General features: G+C 50.8%; 1 protein-coding gene across 2 annotated transcripts in view; it reads left to right on the top strand.

The window, feature by feature from the left end:
- Nucleotides 1-19,316, top strand: part of DNAH9 (dynein axonemal heavy chain 9) — a 152,691-nt gene that overhangs the window by 66,205 nt on the left and 67,170 nt on the right. For both annotated transcript variants that reach the window (XM_042779855.1, XM_033076654.2), the window contains exons 40-44: nucleotides 3,117-3,377; nucleotides 5,703-6,128; nucleotides 10,128-10,247; nucleotides 15,614-15,802; nucleotides 17,440-17,675. In XM_042779855.1, the coding sequence (XP_042635789.1) occupies nucleotides 3,117-3,377; nucleotides 5,703-6,128; nucleotides 10,128-10,247; nucleotides 15,614-15,802; nucleotides 17,440-17,675 (1,232 nt within the window). The remainder of the gene's footprint in view (nucleotides 1-3,116; nucleotides 3,378-5,702; nucleotides 6,129-10,127; nucleotides 10,248-15,613; nucleotides 15,803-17,439; nucleotides 17,676-19,316) is intronic.

Here is a 19,316-nt window from a genome sequence, read left to right as displayed (position 1 = left end):
GTGCTTAGGAGTGATGGGCTGGGGGGTATTTTCAAAGTAAAGGTGGAGGATTTTGCTGCCTGGGTATCACCTGGCTGTGCCTTAGCTCTGGGGACTGCTGCTCATCTGTGCCATTCTCCAGGGCCCATGACAAGTTAAGGGTGAGGTTTGTGTTTCAGGCTCAGAGTGGCCTCAGCACAAGGGGCTGTATCAGGAGCTGCAGGTGTTTTTTACTTTGCTGTTCCCATTTCAAAATAACCTCTCTGCTTCCTTTTGCTGTGGTCCCCTCTATCCCCTTTTTTTATTTTCCTTTCCTCTGGAGATTTGGACACCTTGATGCTGTTGCCCAACTTTCCTCTTGCAGCAATGTTTTACAGCCATCTCTCCCTGCAGACAGCAGCATCCTCGGCACTCAGGGAAGCTGAAGCCTCCTTCCTATTAGGACATAATGGATTGGGAAGATGTGTTGGATGAGTCATTTGTTTTTCAGAGAGCTGTGTGGCAGCCGGAGGTCAGCGCCCATTGCTGAGTAATTCTGAGGATGGCTCTGGTTAATATTGCATCACTGGATTCCAGATTCGAGCCTGGCTGGTGCTATCAATTAATCGCTGACCTTTTGATGTATTTTGTGTTCTTGAAACAAGGCAGGGACAATCAGATAAAATGAGTCTTCTGGGAGCCTGCCCTCCAGGTTTTCTTCTCTTTAATAATTTTTCTCACACTGTTCTGGTGGTAGGCAAGGGCTTCTCCCTTCCTTTCCCTGATGAAGTCACAGCACATTACCCTTGAATTTCTCATTTGCTTTGCTCTTTCCCTTTCCACCTCACATTACTAATTGCTTATCAGATTGTGCTGCACTCAGGAAGCTGCTCACAGGTTTCTCATAGAATCACAGAATGCTTTGGATTCTTGAAGTTCATCCTTTTCCACCCCCTGCCATGGTCAGAGACACCTTCCACTGTCCCAGGCTGCTCCAAGCCCTGTCCAGCCTGGCCTGGGACACTTCCAGGGAAGTGTCTGGGCACCCTGTGCCAGGGCCTGCCCACCCTCACAGGGAACAATTTATTCCTGATAGCCAACCTAACCTTGCCTTCCTTCAGTCTGAAGTCATTCCTCCTTGTCCTGCCATTGCAAGCCCTTGCAAACACTCCTTCTCCAGCATTCTTGCTTTTAAAGATCCTGACAAAGTCATTCCCCCTTCCATTGCTGTGTGTGCTTGGCAGGGCATTGTCTGTTCCCCAGGGCTGAGCTTACACCTGCTCTTTGTGCTGCTCTTCAGTGCCTGTGGATTTTAATCCCTTGCTTGTTTTGTCCTGGCCGTGTAAACCCCTGGAGCTCCCATTTGTGTGTGTATCCAGCACACAAAGGCTGATTTCTGGGCAGAAGGTCACAGCCATATCAGCCATCAGCAGAGCCCACTTCAATTTCCTGCAGCCCCCAGAGACTTGGGGCAGAACAAGGAGCTGCTGCTGGGTTTGTCACACGGAGGGATTATGTGCTCGTGTGAGCCCGGATTTACAGCTGTGCCTTTGTCCTGGTGAGAGCAGTCCCACAGAGCCGGGCTGCAGGGGATGCTGATGGATGGAGGGCATGTGGAGAGCACTGAAAAACTGCTCTCCACGTGAAGCCCATGCCAAATGTCAGCAGTTTCCGTTTATGGATTGCAAGTTGTGCTCTCCCTTCCGCTATCAACACAGGTATTGCCAAAAGCAGTGTCTGCTTTCCCTTCCTGGGAGTGTTTTTGTGTGGGTAAAGATGTACCCCAGGAGCTCTGAGTGAGGTCAGCTGACATGAGCCAGTGAAAGCCTCTGTGGTCTGCCCAGAGTCTGAGAAAATTCACTGAAATGGGGATTTTAGCAGGAGTTTTTTGGTCTGCTTGTGTGAGCTTGGTGAAGGCTCCTGTGTGTGAGCAGGGTGTGAGGAGTGGCCACCATGGCCGTGCTGGTGGCCTCCTGGCTGCCAGCCCATGGGGACATCCCTTCTCAGGCTCATCTGACATCACATTTAAATTCCCTTGAGCCCTTGGAGCTCTGCCAAGAGCTGGACCTGTCAGCAGATCCCAACTGCAATAACTGCAGTGTTAGGAAGAAATTCTTCCCTGTGAGGGTGGCAGGCCCTGGCACGTGTTCCCAGAGCAGCTGTGGCTGCCCCTGGATCCCTGGCAGTGCCCAAGGCCAGGTTGGACATTGGGGCTTGGAGCACCAGTGGAAGGTATCCTGCCATGGCAGAGCTGTGGATGGGCTTTAAGGTCCCTTCCAACACAAACCATTCCATGTTTCTGTGATTGCTGCCACAGGCTGCAGGAGTGATGGTCTCAGAGCAGGTGCTGGAAGGGTGGTGAGGGCAGGGTGTGATGGGGTGAGCAGGAGGCTCAAGGAGTTCCTGGGGCACAGCTCCTGCTCCAGACAACCTTGTGCCCAGGTTTCCTGCTGGCCAGGCTGAGAGGCTGAAGTGTGGCTGAATTGTAGTTTTGTCCCCACCCCAGCAAGGCACAGCACCCACACACTGCTCAGGGGGAGGTGACATCAGTTTGTGCTGATGAGTTTGGGTTTATAATGATTTCCTGGATGTACCTGCTGTGTGATGGAGCTCCTGGGCTGTATGAAACTGCTGCCTGGAGAGGCTCCCTGGAGCAGAGGTGGGCAGTGCTAAAGGAATAAAGCAGGGATTTATTCCAAGCCCTTCCAAGGATTCACCTTGGGCACTGCAAGAGCCCGGCCGTGGCTCCAGCCAAGATGGAGCCCAGATGGATCCGAGTCACGAGTTCTCACACTTTGATCACTTTGGGGCCATTTCCAGCTTGGCCTTCATTGTCCAATTCCAGCTGCAGCTTCTGCACTCCCACCCTCCCAGATTCTCTCCTCAATTTGCTGCTGTTTGCACTTTTTGGGGCTGGAGCTGCAGCGGTGTCCTTGGTTCTGGGCTGGAAAAGGATTGTTTTGTGTGCCTGAGCTGGGAGGAGAACTTGTGACACTTTGTATGGAGTTCAGAGTCACACACCAATGCAGTGCAGAGTCTGGGAATATGAAAGCTCAAACTTAAGGCATGCCCAGGACTCTGCTGACAGCCAGGCCCTCCTTGCCCTGGGTCTGAGGAGCAGGCAGGGCAGTCCAGCTCCACAAATCTCTGCCCTGCAGGTGGATGAGCTGAAGGCCAAGCTGGCAGCCCAGGAAGTGGAGCTGAAGCAGAAGAATGAGGATGCTGACAGGCTGATCCAGGTGGTGGGGGTGGAGACGGAGAAGGTGAGCAGGAAGAAGGCGGTGGCTGATGAGGAGGAGCGGAAGGTGGCCCTCATCACCCAGGAGGTCGAGCAGAAGCAGAAGGACTGTGAGGAGGACCTGGCCAAGGCTGAGCCTGCCCTGGCAGCTGCCCAGGCTGCTCTCAACACCCTCAACAAGGTAGGATGAGGATTCCCAGTGTTTTTCCTCCATGTTGGGGGAGAGGAGCTGTGTAACCTGATGGCCCAAGTTCTGGACCTTGTATTTTTCCTCCTCCAGCTTCCTCCCTGCTGGTGCTAAAGTCTTTAAAAAAAGTTGGATGTGGCACTCAGTGCCATGGTTTAGTTGGCAAGGTGGTGTTTGGTCACAGGTTGGACTTGATGACCTCGAAGATCTTTTCCAACCTGGTTAATTCTGTGATTCTGGGGTTCCTGGTGGAACTTGGAGCACCCACGAGGCTGCACCATGTCCATTGCCATGGAGAGGAGCAGACACAGCTGGTGCAAAGGAAGATGCCACTGGGAAAATGTGTGATCAGGAGATAAGCATTGCTCTGATTGCAGATTAGTTTTGGGAGGACTTCTTGTGCCTTGGAAGGTTTGTCCTTCAAGAGTGCTCTGAGGGTTCCAGTTTGATGTGGCACTCAGTGCCATGGTGTAGTTGATGAGGAGTTGTTAGGTGAGAGGTTGGACTTGATAATCTCAAAGGTCTTTTCCAACCTGGTTCCTTCTGTGGTTCTGTGATGTGGTGAGAGATGGACCTGCAGTTTGTTTTGTTCTGCAGCTCATGCAGTGTCCTGGGGCAGCAGCCTCCCACTTCACACAGCTGGAAACCACAGCTGGAAAACCCCCCAATGACAGCAAAGCCTAACCATGGGTCAATCCTAGCCCTGCTGGGGGACAGGAAAGCACCTTGGAGCCATCCAGAATGGGGATTCTGTTGGATTAGCTTTTGGGAAGGAGATAGCTTTGCTGTGCTCTGGATTTCCTTTGTGGGAGGGAAAGGACTGTGGAAAAGGAAAATGTTTGTCTCTCCATTAGTTCCAGGTTCGTGCTGGAGCTGTGGAATCTCTCATTAGGCAAAGATGGGGGAAATGCTGGGATTTTCTCCAGGGAACTGTAAAGCAGCAGTAGCAGAGCAGTGGAAGCCATGGTCTCCTTTACCTGCTAGCTGGAGATGTATCAGAGAGCCCAACCTGGCTGACATGAATAATCAGCAATGTTTATGTGTGTTTGTACAGCTTCTGTCCAATTATCTCAGCCAGCTTCCTTGGACCGCAGGGTTATATGCAGCATTAACAAGGAACACAGTGAGAGAAGCTGTTGAGTAGAATCCAATAATAAATCCATGTAGTCAGTGAACATGGGGATACACGGACATTTCTGTGATGATGTCACCTGCCAGAGCAAAAGAGGAGCAGCCATGGCCACTGGGACATGTCCAGGCTGTTTCCTCCTCCTCAGCTGCACCTCAAACCCACCTTGATTTCTGCTTCTGTGTTTGTGCTGGGAGGATTATCCTTCTGATGCTTTAAATAATCCCTCTTGGTGCCTCTGTAGCCAAACTGCTCTCAGGCTGGCCCTGCTCAGCCTTGCCAAGGTTAATTCTCTTTGTGTTCCTCACAGTTGAAACTTTCCTTCTCCTTTTTTTTTTTCCATGTGAGCTAAGAAGTGACTGTGGGCTGTCTCATCCTGGCTTTGGCTGTGTGGGTGGGACCTGCTGCAGCCCCTCTGTCCCCTGCTGTAATGCCTTTTGCAGGGGCTGGTGGCAGTGAGAGTGACTGAGACAAACTGAGAAACTATTTAAAATGTTATGGAGAGATAAATCTATACATATATGAGATAATTACATATATATGGATGATAATTAAGATAATTGTTATATGGACAATGATGAATGGCATGTAGGTTGTGATAGACCCAGTGCAGAGCACCTGCAAAATAAAAAACTGCAAAGCCAGGTATAGTTGGAAGTTTGAAAACTTGGGAAATCAGGAGTTAGAGACAAAAATTCCCCTTTGGCTCCTCCAGTGCAGTTTGGCTGCTTGCCCTGTGAGGGTGCCTGGGTTTTCTCAGCAGCTGCATTCCCTGCACCCTGAGGGCTGCAGGATGTGGGAATCACAGGATGGCTTTGGCATTGACATCTCAGCTTGGGAGGAGGGAGCATGAAGGGAAGCTCTGAAGGTTGTTTTAGGGGGGGCTGATTGTTATTTCTATGGGTTTCATTCTTATCTATCCCAATCTTCTGAGAGTTCATGAAACCTCCTGCTCCCCCAGGAGCCTGGGGAGGAGCAGTGTGCTGTGCTGGTGCCAGGTGTGCTGTCAGGGGCAGGGAATGGAGCAGGTGTGCTGCAGACCTGCAGAGCAGTGATCTAAAGGCAGCACTGCTGGGGCTGAGAGGAGCCCAATTTATCAGATTGATAGCCTGGAGCCTGACTCTATTAGTGGCAGAGTGGAAAGAAAGCCCATTCATTTTTATCTAACAACCTTGTTTTCCCCTTTTCAGACCAATCTGACGGAGCTGAGGTCCTTTGGGTCACCTCCATCTGCTGTCAGCAACGTCACCGCGGCCGTGATGGTGCTGACGGCCCCGGGAGGGAGGATCCCCAAGGACAGGAGCTGGAAAGCAGCCAAAGTGGCCATGGCAAGGGTAGACGGCTTCCTGGACTCCTTGATCAAGTTCAACAAGGAGAACATCCACGAGAACTGCCTCAAAGCCCTCCAGCCCTATTTGCAAGACCCCAAGTTCAACCCCGAGTTCGTGGCCACCAAGTCCTCGGCAGCGGCCGGGCTGTGCTCGTGGGTGCTGAACATCGTGCGCTTCCACCACGTCTTCTGCGAGGTGCAGCCCAAGAGACAGGCTCTGGACAGGGCCAATGCTGAGCTGGCAGCAGCCCAGGACAAGCTGGCCACTGTCAAGGCCAAAATTGCCGTGAGTGCCCTTGGGGGGGACCCATCCTGCTTGTCCCTGCCTGGGGGAATTCTCTCCTTTGGGCAGAGCTGCTCAGTGCTTGTGTTCTAAAGCAGAGGGTGGCACTCCAAAGGTTTGGGGGTTGCAGGGATTTCTCTCCCTTCTGTTGCACTGGCAACCCCAAAATCCAGCCCTGTGCTGGGCTGAGCCCCAGGGTGGGCAGCAGGGAGGGGAGAGGGATTCTGCCCCTGTGCTCAGGTGAGACCCCACCTGCAGAGCTGCCCCAGCACAGCAGGGACCTGGAGCTGCTGGAGAGATCCAGAGGAGGCCATGGAGATGCTCCAAGGGCTGGAGTCCCTCTGGAGCCAGGCTGGGAGAGCTGGGGGTGCTCACCTGGAGAGGAGAAATCTTCAAGGAGAGCTCAGAGCCTCTTCCAGGGCCTAAAGGGGCTCCAGGAGAGCTGGAAAGGGACAGGGGATGGGGGGACAGGACACAGGGAATGGCTTCAGACTGAAAAAGATGAAATAGAAGTTAGAAATTGTTCTCTGTGAAAGTGGCAGGCCCTGGCACAGGGTGCCCAGAGCAGCTGTGGCTGCCCCTGGATCCCTGGCAATGTCCAAGGCCAGGCTGGACACTGGGGCTTGCAGCAGCCTGGGACAGTGGAATGTGTCCCTGCCATGGCAGTGGGTGGAAAAGGCTAATCTTTAAGATCTTTTTCAACACAAACCATTCTGTGATTTTGTGACAGAATATTGCTGCTTTTAAAATTTCCTGTGTTCTTCTCCAGCCTTATTTGCACCCAGAGAGGAAGGCTAAATAAGAATCCTTATTATACCCACCTAATTTTTTAATGTAATTTACCTCTTCTCCTGGGTGCTCAGAAAACTCATTATCTCAAACCAGTGTGGTCCCAGTGTGCTGCACAGGGCAGGGGACAGGGGCTGGAGGCTGATTCAGTGCTGGGAGCTCAGAGCTGGGCTGGCTGCACACTCAGTCCCTGGCTTTGCAGGATGACAACTGCTCTTGCAGGAGCCTCATTTGTCATGGCACAGCTCCCTGGCAGCACATCTTGGATGTTATTTGGATTTTTGCTACTTAGAAAAAAAAAATTTAAAAAACCCTGAATAGAAGAAATTACAGCGTGATTAAAAGTGCATTTCCACAGAGTGCAGAATGAGGCCTTTATCATTTTCCTTCAGAAAATTATCTCTATGTGAAAACACATCCTGCATTATCCTGCTTTTCTCCCTGCTCCCTCCCAGCTGATACCTGCTAAGAGCAGGGTGTGGGAAGCAGAACCTGCCTGGTTTTAGGGTGTTTTGGGATCTGTCTTTGGGAGTGGGATCCCCTCCATAGCAGGGCCAGTGAGGTCCCTCTGCTCCCCTCATCTCTTCCACCAGCACCTCACCCTGTTAGAAAACACATCACTCTTCTGAGGTTTTCAAGGGCTTATCATTCTTAAAATGCTTACTACACTTTTTAACTAAAAATATGAGAAAATGGTGCTGAACTCTCAGATCACCCCTTCCTGCTGCAGATGAAAGCAGGCACCTGAAGCAGGGATGGATTTAGAGGGCTTTGGTGTCTAATTCTCCCACCTCAGATGTGCCATACAATGCTGGGGAACTTTTCCCATCCCTTTATGTTACTCTTTTCCAAAGCTTTTTATGCCTGGGCTTTTTTTATTTTATTTTATTTTTCTTTTCAAAGGAGTGGGATTTTGTTAAAGAGAATTGCAATCTTTGGGGAGATTACTGGTGCTCCTCTGGCATGCTCTTACAAAACTGCCTGATTTAGGAGCCTTGTGCTCTCTGCAGATGGAGAATGGTGCAGGGTGGTGTGGGATGGATGTGGAGGCATATCTTCACTTCTCTGGGGTATCTTGGATAGCTTCACTGCTGTGTGCTGATTCATACCTGCTCACAGCTGGGCCCCAAATTCGGATTGTCCAACACATCAAGGACTTTCTGGCTTCTTTGCCTGCCTGGGTATTGAGTGCTCTGCTCCTGGGGCTGGTGGAGGTACGAGTGAAATGTGTGTCCACAGCTGCACACAGCTGTATTTGTGTGTCCCTGGTGGGGCCCTGCAGGCCTGTGTCCTAGTTTGGAGGACAAGTGTCTGCTAAGAAAGGCAGGAGCTTCTCTTTGAAATGGAGAATGTAAACCCCCTCCCTCCAAATTATTATAATTTTGAAATTAAGGGGCTCTCAGACAAAAGTATGGGAAATAGGAATAACAGTTCTTTACTAGGAAAAATTAAGATAGAAATATAGTATTACAAAGAACACACCCCAAAAGGATGCAGTTTTCCTCTGAAGGTCCAGTGATGAAGTGGAAAGGTTCCGTTTTCCTCTGGGATCCAGTGGAAAAGGCTGCTCTGGGGTTCCAAATCTCAGTTTTTATCTAGGTAGGAAAGGCTTGGCTCCTCCCCCTGGGTGGAGCATCTCCCCATGGGATGATGGAATCAATGGGACTCAATGGCCATTAACAGGAGAGATCTCCTGGAGGGAGGATGGGTTGTAGAAAGATAAAGAACTCTACCTGGTTTAACAGATGGTGATAGAATGCATACTTTTGGTCACATCTTGTATTGCAACCTAAGACAGCCTGATATATGCACATAGAAGTTCAATTATCAGATGGTGCTTTCATAGTGGAATATGGTATATATAGCCTTTGTAGGCTCATAGATCCACATGCACACAGGGACAGAAACTTTCTGTGTTATTGTTTCAAGGCAGGTCAAGGAGAGGCTGTTTTGTGTTTGCCAGTATCCAGAAGAGCTGCAGAGATCTCTAATATAATCCTTTTTCATTTTCAGGTTTGTTTCTAGTGTGTAGCTCAATGTTAAAGTGATTTACAAGCAGTTTAGCCTTAAGCAGTCTGCATTGGGTGCAGATAAAATCAATTATTACTTCTCTTATCAGAAGTGAAATGCTCCAAGTGCTTGTGGGAGCTGTTGGTTTAGTTTAGATCCGAGTGTGAACAGCTCTGTCCTAGCAAAGGGCTCTCCAGTTTTTTCTGCAGGTGCTTTGGTCTCTTCCTGCCCTTCCCAGCCTGTGACCTGCATGGGACATGGCCCCACCTCACTGGGGGCTCCTGGCACACTGCTGGGCAGCACTCAGAATAGAACCATTCAATTATTTTGTTATATTCCTTGCTGGAAACAGTGTGAGGGCATGGTTTGGAAATGGTTCAGGCAGAGCTACAGGGGCCCCTTGGGGATTTCAGCACGACTTGGGGAATCAGCAGAGCTTCAAGGAGACAAGGGGCTGTAGCATCAGGAAATACCAGATTTGGGCTCTTCAGCTGCCTGCTCGTTATTCAGCCATAGCACTCGTCATCAGGGCTCAGCCAGAAGCCTCAAATAAATTCATGTTGTGTGTCCTTTGCCTCTGCCTGTGCCGAGGGCGTGAGTTCCAAGCAGTGGCACAGCCCAGCCCTGGCTCCTGCTGCCAGCCCTGGGTGGATGAGCTGGGCTGGAGCTTGGCCAGCTCTGGACAAGGGTTTGCCTCAGGATCACAGGATCTCAGAATGGTTTAGGCTGGAAGGGGTCACAAAGCCCATCCAGTGCCACCCCTGCCATGGCAGGGACAGCTCCCACTGCCCCAGGCTGCTCCAGCCCCAATGTCCAGCCTGGCCTTGGGCACTGCCAGGGATCCAGGGGCAGCCACAGCTGCACTGGGCACCCTGTGCCAGGGCCTGCCCACCCTCATAGCCAGGAATTCCTTCCCAATATCCTATCCAGCCCTGCCCTCTGCAAGTGGAAGCCATTCCCTGTGTCCTGTCCCTCCATCCCTTGTCCCCAGTCCCTCTCCAGCTCTCCTAGAGCCCCTTTGAACCCTGAAAGGGGCTCTGAGCTCTCCATGGAGCCTTCTCTTCTCCAGGCTGGACACCTCCAGTTCTCTCAGTCACTAGAGCAGAGGAGTCCACCTCTCTTTTTGCCTTTTGGACTCCTCCAACAGCTCCACATCCTTCCTGAGTTGTTCAAACCTGACCTCCTCCTGTTTTATCCCTACAGCGCCTCAACGAGAACCTGAGCAAGCTCACAGCCAGGTTTGAGCAGGCCACGTCAGACAAACTCAAGTGTCAGCAGGAAGCTGAGGCCACAGCCTGCACCATCACCCTCGCCAACCGCCTGGTGAGTGCCAGCAGGACAGCTCTGGTGCCCCAGAGAGGGCACACAGCACATTCCATCCTCTTGTGTTTTTGGAAGAGTTTCCTGCACTGCAGCAAGCTTCAGCAGTGAAAATACTTTTGCAGTGCTTGTTTCCATGTGTTGGGGCAGCTCTGTGGTTAAAGTGCCTGGCTGTGCTGCCATCACAACTCTCACCTCCTTCTTAAATGTGTGAGCAGGTACTGATGAGCCAAAACAATGGCATTGAAAAGTGGTGTTACAAAAATAAAGGTGGAACATACCTGTAGCTTTGCAGGTTCTGAAATGACAAGAATTAGAGTGAAAAGCTCTCTAAAAACCTCAGTCTCCTCCAAACCAGGATCCAAAGGTATTTAGAGAGGGGCCTCAAGGAACTGGAGAAGGATTTTGCATCAGGAACTGTAGTGACAGGACAAGGGAGAGTGGGTTCAGACTGAAAGAGGGGAAATTTAGTTTAGATTTACAGAAGAAATTCTTCCCTGTGAGGGTGGACAGGCCCTGGCACAGCTGTGGCTGCCCCTGGATCCCTGGCAGTGCCCAAGGCCAGGTTGGATATTGGGGCTTGGAGCAGCCTGGGACAGGGGAAGGTGTCCCTGCCATGGCAGGAGTGGCACTGGATGGACTTTAAGGTCCCTTCCCTACCCAAACCATTCCATGGTTCTGTGATTCTGTGCCACCACATCCCAGGCCATGCTGCTTGCACCTCTTCCCCACCCCATGATGTGGGAACAGCCCCCAGTCCCAACAATTCTGTGATTTTATACTGTCAACAATTCATCATTTCTGCAGTGTAGGCAAGGAACTCCTTGCATACCAGCTCCTGCTGTGCACTGCACCCCAGCTCCTGTGGCATCCTGGCTTTGATCAAGGAGTAGGACCTGACAGCCCTCACTGCTGTGCAGCTCATTTGACATTCAAGATGTGTCACTGGTGTGGCTGTGGGTATAAATGAGCTCCCAGACGTTGAAACAAACACGTCTGAGGTTGTGTGAAGAATGCAACTGAACATGGAGAGTGATTGACAAATGAACCTGGGAGATTGAGGTTCTCACAGTGCCACACTGGCATCTCATGAACTTCAGGTGGCCCAAGGAAGATGCTGCAGGATCCAGGGGACAGGATCTGTGCACCAGAAAGGAAGGCTGGCTGATGAGTGGTGTTTGTGAGTGGGTGTGTGTTAATGCAGAGGAGGAAATTTAGTGATGACAAATGCTAAATAACGTGTGCAGGGAAAACAAACTGTAATCATGCAGTTACATGGATAGGGCCTAATTGCACTATTATCACTCACAGAAGAGCTCTTGGAGTTGTTGCAGAGAGTTCTCAGGAACAGCAGCGTGGCACTTGACAGGAGGAAAAAAGACAAATTGAGTATTACTAATTGGGAAGAAAAAACCTCAGGAAACAGAAGTTAAGCATCATTGTATTGGGTCTGTCAGTGCCTACATCCCACATGTGGTCACCCTGTCTAAGCAGGCTCTGAGCAGCCTAGGAAAGCTCCAACAAAGTGTGCAACCACTTCCACATGAGAAGAGAGGGAATGGATTAGGGCTCTTCATTTTGGGAAAGGTGTAGAGGGGATAGATGTGACAGAAGACTCTAAAATCAGGACTGGTGTGCAGGAGGTGGGTAAGGAATGGTTGTTCAGTCCCTGTGATTATTGAAAAGCCAAAGGTAATCCAAGGAGTAACTTTTAATTTGCCTCTTGCTAAATAGAACGAATTCCAATGACTTCTAGGATCTGAGGTGGGAGACACATGGGATGTCTTAAATGTATTAATAGTGGCAGTAGTGTGTGATTCAAGCACAGGAGAAGAAAAGACATCCAGGACCTGAGGAGATAAAAAGTAACCTGAAAAACTTAATTTGCAGTATGGAAGCACCTCTGAGTACCAGGAAAATCAGATCAATAAAGACTTCTTGGTCTTAGAGGGGCTGTGGGATTAATATGGGAGTTGACCTCAAGGACACTGGAGGGAAGACCTATGGATGCTTTATCTATAAAAACTACAAAGGAAAGATGGAAGAACTGGACTCTGCCCTGTAACTGGAGTTGAGATTAAGGATAATTTATGTATGATCCTTAAAAGTGACCAGTAACTTAAAAGCAGTGCTCTGCTTCTTTTTCAAGAAGTGGGATGAGATATGTGGGCTGAGACCAGGGCCCGTCCAGCCCCAGCTGGACTCCAGCAAATGTCCAGAACAGAGGAGGAGCAGGGCAGGCACAGCCTGTGCTACCTGATCCTTGATGATTTCCAGCCTTCATGCCACTGTAGGGAATATGACTTGCCATGAAAAGACAAACTTCCAAGACTGAGAACATAAAAGTGGGAATTCCCCCACACGAAGAGGCAGCTGACTGAAATAACTGGATGGTCTAGATCTGAGAACCACAGGGATGGGATGAAGTTCAGTATGCAAGATGCAGACCTGTACCTATGGGCTGAGAACAGATTGTTCACCTCTAAACCAGGAACCCAATGCAGCTGCCAGGGAAGCTTGGATGGGTTGGGTAAGGCTTTGCCCTACACATAGTGCAGCCCTAGGAAAGGCAGCTGTGGTCCTAATCCTACCATGGGGATCTTTCTATCAATGCTAAAGGGACATCAGCACAGTCTGAGACCAGCAAGAGGCACTGAGGAGCATCTGCAGCCCTGTGAGGAGGGTGGTGCCTCATGTTTGTGCACAGCAATCAGCTGGGGCAGGTTTAGGGACAGCTCTGAGGTCAGGTGGGGCAAAGAAAATCTGAGGCTTCTCCTTCTGCTCCTGGGAGGGGTCAAACTTCCCAGAGGCAGTTTTCCCTGATCCAAAGGGGCAGTTTTGGCAGGGCAGAAAGGCCATCAGAGGTATTTTGTCTGTTAGTTCTTGTGCTTATGAGAATAAACTGCCCAGAGCAGCTGTGGCTGCCCCTGGATCCCTGGCAGTGTCCAAGGCCAGACTGGATGGAGCTTGGAGCAGCCTGGGGTGGTGGGAGGTGTCTCTGCCCATGGCAGGAGGTGGCACTGGATGACCTTTAAGGTCTCATCCCACCCAAAGCAGTCTGTGCTTCTGTGATTCCATGAATCATAAATGAGCTGGTGTGTGGGAGATCGCATGGCTCCGCAGTGATGATGTCAACTGTCTATAAAGAATTGTAAAAACGATCTCAACTGATGGAAGGATGAAACACCAGGCAGATAAATGTAATGTAAAGTACATTGGAGAAATGAGGTTTTATTTCCCATGCCCTGTAAGTGATGCTGAGCTGATTGTTATCACTCAGAATGAAAGGATGGAGTTAAGAGTGCTGTGAGCTCTGTGCTCCCAGAAGCAAAAAGCCCTCACCAAACCCAAAGCCCATCTGAAACCGGATATTAGGGTTTATTAGGAAAAGAAGGGAGAACAAAACAGAAAAATCCCCATCTTGGTCTATGAATACCTTCTAAATAAATCTTGAATGTGCAGCATTACCACCGCCCCCTCTGCTGCACCTCAAAGGCTGGAGGAGAATGGGAAATGGTGCAGAGACAGCAGCAATAAAAGAAACCGGATAATAAAGATTGCATCACTCGGTGCAGATAAAGATTGCAAGGAAAATCAAAAGGCTGCTTCTGTGTGAGGAATTATTGAAGAGGCTAAAGCTCTTCAACCTGAAAAGAAGATGGCAGAGGGGTACTGAGGGCTTGGAATCCTGAGTGGTGCAGAGAAGCTGGTGCCAGCAGGATTGTTCCCTGGTTTTGCACTGGACAAATGTTTCAGCAATTGAAAAGTTCAGGCAGCACATCAAAGGATGTACTTTTGTACAGAAAGCTCAGCTGAGCTGTGGATCTCCTGCACACAGGGTGCTGTAGGTGCCAAAAGTTGGGCTGATATCCACAGCAGGTTAGGCTTGGTCATGAAGTCAAAAATCCTCAGTGGCTGTTAAGCACAGGGATATAAGCTGTGGTCAGAAGGTCCTGAAATGCGCAGCTGAAGGAAGCTGGAAGCTGTGCCCCGAGCTGTGCTTGTGTGTGCAGCATTCCCAGGGCAAGGGCTGCTGCCAGCTGCAGGAGGGGCCCATGGTGTGCCCTGAGAGCTGGGGGGTTCAGGGGGAACCCAAGAATTCTTGGTTTAGGCGATCCTAGGTGTTTATCAGGTACATGAGGGTGCAAGGAGAGCTGTTTGGTCTGAGGTGTCTGCAGGACAGCCAACGCTGTGGAAACAGCAGTGAGGTCATGCTGGGAGTGTGAAGGTGGCTCTGACCCTCAGGAGACAGCTGGGATTCTGCTGGAAACAGGGCTTGGGCAGCTTGGAAGGTGTGACAGTGAAATTCAGAGAGGTGTTGCCTTCCCATGGTGGGGATCTGTGTCTGCAGAGCAGTTTGAGAAGGCAACAGCCCAGTTTAGGGGAATGAGCTATTGGATGTGTTCTAAGGATTGTCACAGGGGTTTAGTGTCAGAGCTGGCCTGGGGAAAAGGGACAGTGTCATGTCAGCATTCCATAGCTGGAATTGTAGAAGAGAAGGATATAGAGGTTTTTAGTGAAAATGAGAATAAGGAAAAATAATAACCCTAAGTTCATGTGGACAGTGGATTGAGGAAGAAAAATAAAAGGTGCTGGTTGGCCCTGGTGACAGAAGTTGTGAGCAGAGGAGAGCTGTGCCTGCTGTGGGTGTGCCCAGAGCTGTACACCAAGACAGGTTTCTCTTTGGCAGCAGGAGACTGCTACTGGGAATTTCACCCTAAGGTCTGGCATTCTCCATCTCAGGTCCATGAGGCCAGCTCAAAACTGGGATGGGTTTTTCTGGCTTGTAAGCAGAAGGCTGCATTCCATTCCTAGGTCTAATGGTACCCCAAAAAGTATCAATGGTCAAATAAGTGATTTGTGCATTTAAAGGTAGTTTATTTTATAAGGAGACATTGAACCCTCTTCAAAGCCCCAGCTGCACTGTCTGATGAAAAATGGGTAGGAGGAAGGATTTTTTTTGACAGAATGTGAAGGGAATTGTGATAAAAATCCCACGTACCTGGTGTGATAATGAATTGTGTGAAATACTGAAGGCTGTGGCTGTGGAGTGCTCTGTGTGGGAGAGGGGGCGATGAGGTGGGAATGTGTGGTACTAAGGCAATTAACAGCTGATGGGCTTAAATACCTCTGTCATCCTTCCCTGTGAGGGTGGGCAGGCCCTGGCACAGGGTGTCCAGAGCAGCTGGGGCTGCCCCTGGGTCCCTGGCAGTGCCCAAGGCCAGGCTGGACAGGGCTTGGAGCAGCCTGAGACAGTGGAAGATGTCTCTGCCCATGGCAGGGGTGGAGTGAGATGAACTTTAAGGTTCCTTCCAACCCAAACCATCCCATGATGGTATGAATGATCAGTTTGACTTGGGAATTTGCAGGTTGGGGGACTTGCCTCTGAAAATGTGAGATGGGCTGAGGCCGTGAAGGACTTCAAAGAGCAGCAGAGCACCTTGTGTGGAGATGTCCTGCTGAGCACAGCCTTTGTCTCCTACCTGGGCTACTTCAGCGGGAAATACCGCCAGGAGCTCCTGGATGGCATCTGGAGGCCCTATTTGCACCAGCTACAAGTAAGTCCTGATTCCTCTGAGAGGCCACTGCTTGTGAGGTTAATGTGGCCATAAATCCTGGTGCCCACAGGGGATCTCTCAGGTGAGGGGCATCACTGTGTCCTCTCAGAGCTGGAGTGAGGATCAGGACGTGGCCATTTACTCCTCCCTGGGGAACTTTCTCCATGAAGTTCCTCCATGTACACAGGAAAATCCCAAACACAGAGCCTAGCTCTGCAGTTTTGTCCATGGCCACAAAGGAGGGGGGAATATGGAGAGGAATTGGAGCAGGCAGACCTTGCTGCCAGCTCTTCAGTAGGCTTGGAAAAACTCCAGGTGTTTTTTCATTCTGGACACAAGCTCTGGTCCTGCTGGCCATGCCTCTCAGCTGGTTTTACCCATGTCTTGCTGTTAGGACCAGATGGAGATCATTGTGCTTGAAACTTGTTTAATATTTCACTAATTTTAACAGGTTCCCCATATAAATGGTGCCAACAAGCTTTTAAATAAGGTCCCAGAGATGCCCAAATCAAAGGGCTGACCAAAGCAGACAGTTCGTTAGGCTGAGAGAGGAGAACTTCATTCTGCATTTCTTAACACTTAGACAGAACCTTAGTTAAGATGTGGTTTCAAAAAATGGCCTGAATGTGCTTAGAGATGTCAAGGAAGTGCCTGTAATTCCAATGGAAATTAAAGGCCCATTCTGCACAGACACCGGGCACAGGTAACTCTGGTTGTCACACCCAGAAATGAACTCCCCTGTCAGAGAAGTGTTTCTGGAGCTACTGGTGCTGATTTGTAACAAAAGAGCAGCCTTAGGACAGGGTTAATTCTGTCCTTCCAAACTGTCTTGGGGAGCTGAACAGAGCAGGGAGTGACCCCAGCCAATGGGGCTGGGCTGCTGGGGGCAAAATCCCTGGGATTGTTTGTACAGGTTGTGTTTGTTCACAACAGGATTGGGAAAACCAGACTGCACATACCCCATGGAATGGGCAATTGCTGATAAATCATGGAATCACAGAATGCTTTGTGTTTTAAAATCATCTCATTCCAACCCCCTTGCCAGGGCAGGAACACCTTCCACTACACCCTAACCAACCAGGCCCTGAACACTCTGAGCTCCCTTTATGATCATTGAACATCCCCTTCCAGGGATCCAGGGGCAGCCACAACTGCTCTGGGCACCCTGTGCCAGGGCCTGCCCACCCTCACAACCAGAAATTCCTTCCCAATATCCCATCCAGCCCTGCCCTCTGGCAGTGGAAGACATTCCCTGTGTCCTGTCCCTCCATCCCCTGTCCCCAGTCCCTCTCCAGCTCTCCTGGAGCCCCTTTAGGCCCTGGAAGAGGCTCTGAGCTCTCCCTGGAGATTTCTCCTCTCCAGGTGAGCACCCTCAGCTCTCCCAGCCTGGCTCCAGAGGGGCTCCAGCCCTTGGAGCATCTCCATGGCCTTCTCTGGCTCTCTCCAGCAGCTCCAGGTCCCTGCTGTGCTGGGGCAGCTCTGCAGGTGAGGTCTCACCTGAGCACAGGGGCAGAGCAGCAAAATTTCCCCCAAACGTCCTGCCCACACTGCTGCTGACACACATAACCATAACCTCCCACTTCTTAATGAAGCCAGCTTTCCTTGGAATGACAGGAGGCCTGTGTATGTGCCTCCAGGTGCCCATCCCCGTGAGGCCGAGCCTGGACCCGCTGTGGGTGCTGGCGGACGCGGCGGCCGTGGCAGCGTGGCAGAACCAGGGCCTGCCCTCGGACCGCACCTCCACCGAGAGCGCCGCCATCCTGGGCAGCTGCGAGCGCTGGCCCCTCCTGGTGGACCCCCAGCTGCAGGGCAGCCGATGGATCAAATCCAGCCATGGCGACAGGCTCCGCGTGATCCGCGCAGGGCACAAGGGGTAAAGCATCCTTCTCACCTGCTGGGCTGGGCTGGGCACAAGGGGTAAAGCGTCCTTCTCACCCGCTGAGCTGGGCTGGGCCTGCCCGCGGTGCTGGGTGAGCAGCGGGTGAAATGAATGGGCCAGCAGAACCGCTCCTTTTTAAGGCCTTTATTGAAGGTCAGCTTTGGGTGGGGAACCTGAGGAGTCACACACACTGCCACTGCTCCTGCTGGGAAATGCGGAGGAGGAGGAGATGGAGATCAGCTTTGTCTCTCAACAGAGCTGGGGCTTCCAACTTCATGGGAGTCCTTAGAAAAGCCATTGCTGGCTCTTGGTCTAGGGGTGTCATGCTGACCGAGTGCTGTTGAGGTCATGGCGACAAGGCAAAGAAGCTCTGGTTGGTGATTTCATCTTCTCCACTGTTTTCCCCACCTGGGTGTACCATTTTTAGTCTTAGATGTTATGTTGGCTCGTTGTTTTTAGGGGTTTTTACCACTGAATGGTTCCCATGAGCACTTGCTGTCACTCACCATTTTGGAGGGGGCAGTGGAGGAGGGCATGGATACAGAGTGGGTACTGGGATGGGAGAAGGGACAAACAGCTCACAAACAATTCACAAAGACATAAAGCATTAACAACAAATAGTCAACACAAGCAGTTATGGGCAACTGGTTAGACACACATCAAGACAAACATCACCAACTGGGTGGACACCCCGTAGAGAAGAATTTGCGTTTGGGAATTTATTCCCTGCAGTGGGCACTCAGCTCCGTCTGGGGCTGCCACACTGAGGGAAAACTGCCTGTATTTGCTCACGTTGTCAGCTTGTTCATTACCCAAATGACAGATTTCTCATTAAATCAAGGCTCTGTTTAGTGCTTGGCTCAGTTACCATAGAAACTCCTCTGAAGCTGGGGATGGAGTGAGCAGTGAACTGAGGCTGAGTATGAGTATCACAGAATCCTAGACTGGCTTGGGTTGGAAGAGACCTCAAAGATCATCCCATTCCACCATCCCAGGTTGCTTCAAGCCTGATCAAACCTGGATTTGGACATTTCCAGGGTTCCAGGGGAGCCACAGCTGCTCTGGACAACAGGGCTGTGTAGAACTGTGTCATACTCCATGGGTCTCATTGTGGGTGTCATGTCCTGGTTTAATTTCATCCAGAAGGATGACCAGGAGGTTTCCTACCTTTTGGAGAAAGGGAGGGCTTTGGTATGAACAGGTCACCATGTCCTGTAGAACAGCTGGGCTGAGGCTGCTCCCACCAGCTGGACATTCTCATTGCAGCACCCCTGCATGGATCTGGATCAGTCTTCCATGGGAAGGCCTTTCCACCCCTGGCTCTCATCTGCAGTCACACAGATTGGTTTTCTGCTGTGGCACCTTGCACTCACTGCTCGTGGGGAGCCCCAGCTGGGGTGGAGCAGCCTGAGTGGGATTCCTACAGATATATGAGAGCACAGGGGTTGTTTCCCAAATACAGAGCAATAGGCAAGAGTGACCCAGGCCTGGTGCTTCCAATTTCCCAGAGATTTTGAGATGCCCAGTTTCCTCCTCTGAGGTTACCCATATTGTTTTGCTCGTGCCTCCTCTGCTTTCTTCAGAGAAAACAACAGTGAGTTTCTGGATCTGATCTCACGTGGGATCATTTTTCAC

Source organism: Catharus ustulatus, chromosome 20, assembly GCF_009819885.2.
Source record: "Catharus ustulatus isolate bCatUst1 chromosome 20, bCatUst1.pri.v2, whole genome shotgun sequence".
Classification (NCBI taxonomy): domain Eukaryota; kingdom Metazoa; phylum Chordata; class Aves; order Passeriformes; family Turdidae; genus Catharus; species Catharus ustulatus.
This window is presented reverse-complemented; position numbering and strand designations above follow the sequence as displayed.